Here is an 8,898-nt window from a genome sequence, read left to right as displayed (position 1 = left end):
AAAAAAAAAAAAAAAAAAAGAACCCACTTGTTACTTGAGTATAGAGTCAGAGCCTGGACCCTGGAAGCCTTAACGAGCCAGGCCTGACCATCTGTCCTCAGCAGGACAATTAAAGGAACAGGTCACAGTGACAAGCAGAGGAAAGAGATTTGCTCAACATAGCCAAATTGGGAAGAGGAACAAGGAGGTCCAGTGCCCCTGTGCTAAGTCCATATTTGGGGTTTTGACAGGTCCTGATCTGACCTGTCAAATAGAAGGCATAGCTAAGCTGGCCCAGTTGGCCCCATGTAGCCCCACCCACCAGTGAGCCATCACTGGCTCCAGTCTCTCCTGCAAGCTGCTCTGAGGAGTTGTCAGAACCGTGTGAACTCTCTTTCTGGGAGACTCGTTCCTTCTCTGGCTGGCTCCAGGCTCCAACCGTGTCCTTCTCCCAGCATTCCTTCGGTGATTCCAATTCCTTGGAGTCCGTTGCTTTAGTAGCCCGATGGGCAAAGAGGGCAGGCAGCAGAGACACCTTTAGGACATCTTCACTCCTGCCAGGAAGTTCCATACTGACTTCTTTTCTCTCTTCCCAGCCACTCGCACCCCCACTACACTCCCAAGCACCACTGCTATAACTTCTGCAAGCACGCAAAATGACATAGCAAAAGGCAGAGAGAACGGTGGTGGCCTGGATCTGCAAACCACAATTGGGTTGGCCATGGCTGCTGCTGTGTTCCTGGCTGGGGTTTTGGGATTGATAGAGTTCCTCAGGAGGAAGAGACATCACGGTAAGAAGTGGTCCAAGACTGCACCCTCCCCCAGCCCAATCACACTTCCTGGTTATCTCCACAGACCAGCCTACACCAGAGTCATCAAAGGTAGTTGATCAGGGCAGATCCTTAGGGCTCCAGAGATAGCTCGGTCACTAAAAGTGCTTGCCACACAAGTATGAGGACCTGAGCTCTGTCACCACAATGCATGGAAATCCAGTGCTGGGGAGGTAGAGACAGGATGATCCCTGGGGCTTGATGGCTAGCCATACTAGCCTAATTGGTGAGCCTCAGGTCCCAGTGAGAGACTCCGGGTTTTTTTTAAATAAATAATAATAATTAATAATGAATAGTGTGATGGCAAAAGTTGGCTTCTGGCCTCCTCCTTCTCTTTCTCCCCAGTGCAGATTTACGGAGCCCTCCTTTTCAGTGCAGAGTCAGGCTCGGAGGTCTGTGCTTAGAGTAACTGGAGTCTTTTTGTCATTGCTGTCTTGGTTTGGGTGGCTGCAGGTGTGACTGCTAATCCCCTTCAGAATCCTCGAATGAAGGTTCTTCAGGGTCAGGTTTGTGAACTGCCCCGTCCAGTCACATCTTGGTTCTTCTCTGTTGGCTTAGTCATTCGTTGCCGGCCCACTCCTTTTCACCAGCCCACTCCTTTGGTTTTCAGAGGAGAAAGGACCTGTCTAGGAGAAAACCAGGAGGGAAACAGAACAGACAGGACGTTGCCTCAGCTCAGCTGTGTCTATTCACTTCCCAAAATCAGACTTGAAACTGGAGGATCACAAGTAGATGAAGCATGAATCCCTGAACTCCATGGTGATGGGGGAGGTATCCCGAGGGCTGAGCGTTCTTTCTGGAAGGAACTCTGGTCTTGACAGACACAGTCAGAGGAGAAGTAGGTAGCTAGGTGAACTTTCAAAGTAAGGCAAATAATATAGAGTAAAAGAATAAATAATGGCAGTCAGAAGCAACAAGATGGCCCAGGAGGTCAAGGCACTGGCAATGACCAGAGCCCACATGGCTGAAGGAAAGAACTGTCTCCTGTATGCTGTCCTCTAACACACACACACTACCATGGCATGTGTATACTCAAATACATGGTAAATAAATAAATAAATAAATAAATAAATAAATATCAGTGACAGCCAATGGTGGTCTGCACCTACAGTTACTGCGCTTGGGAGGTAGAGGCAGGAGGATTTTGAGTTCAAGGGCAACTTTAATTACCATAGTGAGTTCAAGGCCAACCTAGACTATATGAGAATTTCTCTCAACCCCACCTCCCCTCCATAAAACATCCAGGAAAGTGCTGGGAGCCATGTAAAGGACACTCACTGGCCTTCCAGGAAAGGGAAACCATTTCAAGAACTCCTGTGGTGTGTGGTGCTGGCGGAGGAGGCAAATGACACAGGGGAACCTTGTAAGTCAGGGCCCAAAGACTCCAAGACCAGAGGCAAAATAAAATGACCACTTCAGCTTCCTGCTGTGATGACATCAGTGTGTGTGAAAGGTCTCAGATGGAGGTTCAAGAGGATCACTGAAACAGATTGCTGAAGAGGAAGGACTTTATTTTAAAAGTTATCAATTCCATGGACAGACAGGAAGATAACAGCATGCCAAGCAGCTCTAGGGAGAATTCAGGCCTCAATATGACTGGGGCTTTAAAGAGAGCAGCCCTCGGTTTCTTTGTAGTTTTCTGAGGATTGGAGTGGCTTCATAGCATAAGCCTGTACCAGGAGGGAGACAAGAATGTTCCAGGGAAGCAGGATGTGTGGCCCCTGATACCCTCTTTGACATAAAATTACTTCCCAGGTGAGAACCCCTGGGCCTGGATGGAAGTCTGTCACCAGGACAGTGTCAGTAGTGTATCCGTGAGAGGGAATGGGTTGCTGTAGGTGATATGGCTGAAGCAGCAGCTGAAGTCTCATATTACGTTCTTATGGTGTGACAAACAGGTTGGAGGTGGGTCAGGCTGTGAAAGTTTTAACACCTTGGGCCGGCTCACAGAGAGGAATGGCCAGAGCAGGGAAGAGCTCGAGTCAAAAGCATTCAGACATTGTGACTAGCCCAGTGTAGTAGGGTGTGTCAATTACCACAATGTGTGAAAGATACAGGCAAGAGGATCAAGGTCATCCTTGAGTTCAGAAGACCTCAAGGAAACACAGAATCAGTGCTTAGACTGCAAAGTGGCTCTTAGGGAGAGTTCAGGCCCCAAAATGAATACATAGGAACAGAGAACAGAAACAAGTCTCAAATTTGTCAAAAATCAGTGATGAAACCACCACGTCATATAGGGACAGCAACTACCCAGCCATATAGGGACCGAAAGAGGAAGCCTGTGTGACAGTGTGTGGTGATGGTCACTCTTCTGCTGCTGTGGTAAAGCATCAGGATCAAAGAGAACTTGCGGAGAAAAGAGTTTGTTTTGGCTTGTGGTTCCAATAGGAAGGTTAATAATGGTGGGGCAGCTGAAGCAGGACACTGGGCAGTCACATCTTCAAGCATATGCAGAAAACAGAGAGAAAGCTAGAAGTGAGGCAGAGCAATAGGATCTCAAAACCCCACACCCAGCGACACATACCTCCTCCAGAAGGCTCCCACCTCCTAAATGTTCGATAACCTCCCCAACCAGGCCAAGTGTTCAAATAGATGGGCCTACAGAGATTTCTCATTCAGAGCTCTGCAGGGGCAAGCTCGCCAACACTGGGATGTAACATATGTGAAATACTGTCCATACGGAGTTGACAGAGTTGTCCTAAAACAACAACAACAAAAATACTTGTATTTTAAGTCAAAAGAAAAAACACAGAGAGATTGCCCAGTGGTTAGGGACATTTGCTGCTCTCCCGGAGGCCCCGGTTCAGTCCCCAGCACCCACATGGGGCAGCTCAAAACCACCTGTAAGCTTCAGGGGTTCAGTGGTCTCTTTTGGCCTCCTTGGGTATGGGACTCCATGTGATACACACTCACACAATCACACATACATACACACAAATAAAAATATATCTTTAAACCTAAGAAAGTAAACTACAACATTTAGGTTAAAAGGCTAAACTAAGAAGCCAGATAATTTGTTCTCCAAAACACAGTGAGTGACATTGTAGAAGGAAAGAAAAAAAGAAAATAGAGAATAGGAAACATCTCTCTCATTCATAAAAATGGAAAAAATAGTTAAGATGTCTATGCTAAGGGGCTGGAGAGAAGGCTCAGTGGTTAAGAGCACTGGCTGCTCTTGCAGAGGTCCTGGGTTTGATTCCCAGCATCCACACAGTAGCTCACAGTTACCTGTAACTCCTTTTCCAGGGAATATGATTCCCTGCTGACTGTCACCGGGACAAGGCACACATGAATGGAACAACACACAAGCAGGCAAAACATTCATACAATAAAAATAAATAAAGGTATAATTTTTAAACCATCTACATTACAACCACCACCAGTGGACTGAAAATAATTCCCATTTAAACTAAAATGGCAGTTTTGTAAAAAGAATTCATCTTCTCCAGTTGATGCATTCTCAAAAACAAGCAAAAGAAGACGAAATAAGCCGGGCAGTGATGGCGCACGACTATAATCCCAGCACTTGGGAGGCAGAGGCAGGCAGATTTCTGAGTTCAAGGCCAGCCTGGTCTACAGAGTAAGTTCCAGGACAGCCAGGGCTACACAGAGAAACCCTGCCTTGAAAAAAAACAAAAAAACAAAAAAACAAAAAACAAAAAACAAAAAAACAAAACAAAAAGTATTAAGAAGACAAAATGAAACAAAACAACACCACCAAGAACAAAATGGCCAATAATGGAGGCCTCCCACTGCCTGATCTCAGAATTTATTAAAAGTTGCAAAAGAGTTTAGAGGGATGGCTCAGCAGTTAAGAGCACTGGCTGCTCTTGCAGAAAACCTAGGTTCTGTTTCCAGCAATCCCCTTCCCCCCATATCACAGCTTACAACTGCCTGGAATTGACTGAAGCTTTAGTGGTATCTGAAGCCCTCTCCTGAATTCTGCAGGCATTCGCTACTCATGTGCATATGCCCCCAACACAGATGCACACAATTTAAAAATTCTTGTAAAAAAAATATTTAAGCTAGAGTTGTACTCAAAAGGTAAAGGAGTCAATCTCCAAGCCTGAGTTCAGTCCCCTGAGAGCCACTCCTGCAAGTTGTCCTCTAACAAACTGTGGTCCACCTCCTGACATCTAATAAATAAGTAGCAGAGTGAAAATCCAGTATAGGATGAGAGGGATCTCAAGGTCAGGTAAAGGACAGGATGCAAAGGAGACAGGATGAGGCATGGGCCAGGCAGAGATTTGGGAGGTAGAGTTGCTAAGTAAGACAATAGCGCTGCTGAGGTAGTTCCAGGCTCTTCCTTGAGTGCCCTGGGCATTTTCCTTGCCTACCCCCATCCTCTGAAGGTGGTCTGAATGTAGAGGACAGAGAGAATGATGGAGGATCAGCACCAATGTCACACTGACACTGTTTCTTCCCCTGACAGGCCAGAGGACTAAAGCTGAAACCCCAGCCAGGTGAGTGCCATCTCTGCAAGAGCAGTCAGTACTCTTAAAGGCTGAGCTGTCTCTCCAAGCCCTTCAGATGACATTTAAAAATAAAGGGAGAGCCATGCACAGGGGCTCTTCCCACCATCTCCCTTCGGCCCTGGCTCATCCTGTCTGGTCCTCTGTAGCACCAAGATCTTCACCTCCACCAGCTTCACACACTGACCAGAGTGCAGCAGAGTCTCAGGGAGTTCCCTTCTCAGAGCAGCTTCCGCCTCATCCCCATTCCTCACTGGGCCTTTCTTCTTTTCTCCTGTTTCCTAAGCTTCCCTCTCTGTGTCTGGTTTCTTCTCAGCCTTGAACATCTGCCTGGTTTCATCCAGCTCTCCCATCTTTTCCTTTTTTTCTCGGTGGTTGGTTTGTGAACACCATTCCCCCAGAATCCTTTATTCTAGATCTTCCTGTCTCTCCTTGTCTCTTTGCCTTCCGACCTCTCTGCCCTTTCCTCCTGCTTTTTCTTTCCCTTTTCATACATTGCCTGTTCTAAGCCTTCCTCCTCCAACTCCATTTTTTCTGAGAAAGGGTCTCATATAGCCCAGGCTGGCCTCAAACTCACTATGTAGCCAAAAATGACCTTGAACTTCTGATCCCTTTGTCTCCACTTCCTAAGAGTTGGGATGACAGGCATTGCACGACACCTGGTTTATAAGATGCTTTGGATGGGACCCAGAGGTTTGTGCAAGTGATGCAAGCACTCAACTAGCTACAGTACACCCCAGCCTCCTCCCTCTTCCTTCTCCCTGCTGCTTCTTCAGACAGAGGCTCTCCCTCCAACCCAAGCTCAGGTTCCTTCTGTAGTAAAAGAGAATATTTAAAACTCCCGGCATGGGGTCTGGACATTTATGTTCCTGAATGAAAGGCGCACACAGCCTTTATATTTTAATAAGCCTTAAGCAGCACAATTATCTGGGCATCTGCCTACCGTCCATGCTGTTAGAATCCTTTTCCTTATCGATAACACCGAATTACTACTTACTAGTTACTATGTAACTAGTTATGTTTCATCTGGGCTGCTCTTAGCTCCAGTTGGCCAGCCCACATGGCCCCGTTTTCTTTACTCCTACCCTCATGGCCGCTCTCTCTCCCTCCTACAAGTTCAACTTCTTCCATGGCTGCTCCTTCCTTCGCCTCTCTCCCTTCCCCATGGTCTCCTCTCATAAGCCTCCAAAAGCCTCCTCCCCACTCATGTCTCTTCTTCACAACTACTGCCTTTCGACTCTTTATTCACCAACCAGAATTAACTTGGAGGAGGGTCCCAGAAGCTATGCACAGACTCCAGGTTTTGAAGATGTGCACTTAGCATTACAATAAACAGTAAAAGTCAAAACCTTGACACTTTCTTCCAAGAACAAAGCCTGAATGTCTACCTAGAAGATATGAAACGGTTTTGCCTTCTAGTTATAACCAATGTAGTGAGAGAGGATACACTTGGTTCTTCCTATTTCTGGTTTCTGTTCCTTCCAAGATTTCCTAGAATGACTCACCTTTTACTAGTGCTAAGAGATCCTGGCCAGGCCACCTTTCCCAGGCCCCTCATCCTCTTCCAGACAGCCTTCTTGTGAGGGCCTAACGATCATGTCCATACTCAGTCAATAAGGATTGCAGAGACCACTCAGAAGGAACCTTTGGTACATGCGCTTGCATGTGCGTGCACTTGCATGTGTGCATGCATGTGTTCTTAGGCTCCATCTACTTATTTAATTAATTTTTATTACATTTTGTTTGTGTACATGCATACATATGTGTGTGAGTATTAGCTTGACATGGCACATGTGTGGAAGACTAAGGACAAATTCTGAGAGTTGGCTCTTTCCTTCTACCTTATGGGTCCTTGGAATAAAACTCAGGTTGTCAGTCTTTTTTTTTTTTTTTTTTGGTTTTGGTTTTGGTTTTTTGAGACAGGGTTTCTCTGTGTAGCCCTGGCTGTCCTGGAACTCACTCTGTAGACCAGGCTGGCCTCGAACTCAGAAATCTGCCTGTCTCTACCTCCCAAGTGCTGGGATTAAAGGCATGTGCCACCACTGCCCAGCCAGGTTGCCCGTCTTTTTTTTTTTTTTAAGATTTATTTATTTTTTTTTTTATGTGTATGAGTACACTGTAGCTGTACAGATGGCCGTGAGCCATCATGTGGCTGCTGGGAATTGAACTCAGGACAGCCCCAGCCCCATTTGCTCCGGCCCCTGCTCGCTCTGTCTTGAAACGCACAAGAGGGAGTCAGATCCCATTACATACGGGTGGTTGTGAGCCACCATGTGGTTCCTGGGATCCGAACTTAGGACCTTCAGAAGAGCAGTCAGTACTCTTACCCGCTGAGCCATCTCACCAGCCCAGGTTGTCAGTCTTAATGGCAAGGCCTTAACCACTAAGTCATTGCACTAGACCCTACTTGGTTTTGTTGTTGTTGTTGTTTGAGACTGGATTTTCCATTGGCCTGAAACTCACCAACTAGACCAAATTAGTTGGCCAGTGAGCATCAGGAGTCCTCCAGTTTCCACCTCCTGAGTAGAGATTACCCAGATGTGTTATTACATGTTCATGTGTGTATATGCATGTACACATGTACACATGTGCCCATGTGTCAGAGGTCAATGTCACATCTTCCTTAGTCTCCATTCTGTGTTCCTGCATGTATGTTGTATTTGTGCATTCATCTGTGCAGAGGCCAGAGATCTACGTGGTGACTCTCCTCAGTTTCTCCCGCCTTTATTTCAAGACAGGGTCTCTCACTAATGTGAAGTTCATCAACTTGGCCAGGTTGGTCAGACAATGAGCTTCAGAGACCTGTCTCCATTCCCTCTTCAAGGCTCACTGCCCGGCATCTTCTACAAGGGTCCTATTTACATGGGTCCTGGGGATCTCAGCTTGGGTCTTCATGTTTGTGAAGCAGACACTTTTGCAGACTGAACCATCTTTGCAGCCTTCTGCTTTATCTTTGAGACAGGGTTTTTCTCTGAATCTGGAGCTCATCAGTTAGTCTAGGCCCCAGGGATTTATCTACCTGTGTCTGATTCTCCAGCATCCAACTTTATGTGGGTATGGGAAGGTGAACTCAGGTCTTCATGTTTATGTGACAAGTACCTTACTGAGCCATCCCAGCACCGAGTGTCTTAATTCTTTCTCATCCAGCCACTAATGTCGCTCATCTTGTCCCTATGTAGGGAGCCATTGGAAACCAGTGAGAAACGTGAGAGTGTCAGCCATGAAGGTAATCCTGTCAGCTTCTTGTTTCCACCCTTGGCTCTGTCTTCTTCTCCCAAGACCCCACACTTCCATAAGCATTCCCTCAGTACTTTATTTCCCACCTCCCACTGTCCCTCCATGTAACCAAGGTCCCCACCTCACTGTGGGAAGTCCCAGCCACCTGCCAGCTCTCCTGTCACATTGTCTGACTTCAGCACTCCATGTTCCTTTTTCTAGGGCAAGGTATGGATCCCAAAGAGAACCCCAAGGTAAGCAACTCAGACGCAGGCCTGAAGAGAGTGGATAGGTGTTAAAGAAGGCGGTGGAGGGGTAGAGGCCTATGGTGTGGGCAGAACACTCAGGCTGCAGCTGCTGCTTTATGGTAGCCACAACTGCACTGCTACCATCTGACCTCT

At 46.8% G+C, this 8,898-nt stretch overlaps 1 protein-coding gene across 5 annotated transcripts in view; it reads left to right on the top strand.

The window, feature by feature from the left end:
• Positions 1-8,892, top strand: part of Pilra (paired immunoglobin like type 2 receptor alpha) — a 13,973-nt gene extending 5,081 nt beyond the window's left edge. Inside the window, exons 3-6 of one of the 5 annotated variants that reach the window (XM_031338405.1) lie at positions 576-770; positions 5,242-5,272; positions 8,461-8,507; positions 8,720-8,892. In XM_031338405.1, coding sequence (XP_031194265.1) covers positions 576-770; positions 5,242-5,272; positions 8,461-8,507; positions 8,720-8,796 — 350 coding nt within the window. In that variant the 3' untranslated portion in view covers positions 8,797-8,892. Of the gene's footprint in view, positions 1-575; positions 771-5,241; positions 5,273-8,460 lie in introns of all 5 variants that reach the window. The other 4 variants (XM_031338408.1, XM_031338404.1, XM_031338407.1 and 1 more) reach the window with 4 other exon arrangements.
• Positions 8,893-8,898: the final 6 nt, after the last annotated feature.

The sequence above is a fragment of the Mastomys coucha genome, unplaced genomic scaffold (assembly GCF_008632895.1).
Source record: "Mastomys coucha isolate ucsf_1 unplaced genomic scaffold, UCSF_Mcou_1 pScaffold22, whole genome shotgun sequence".
NCBI classification, from domain to species: Eukaryota; Metazoa; Chordata; class Mammalia; order Rodentia; family Muridae; genus Mastomys; species Mastomys coucha.
The sequence above is the reverse complement of the archived record's forward strand: the minus strand, read 5'-3'. Positions and strand labels throughout refer to the sequence as shown.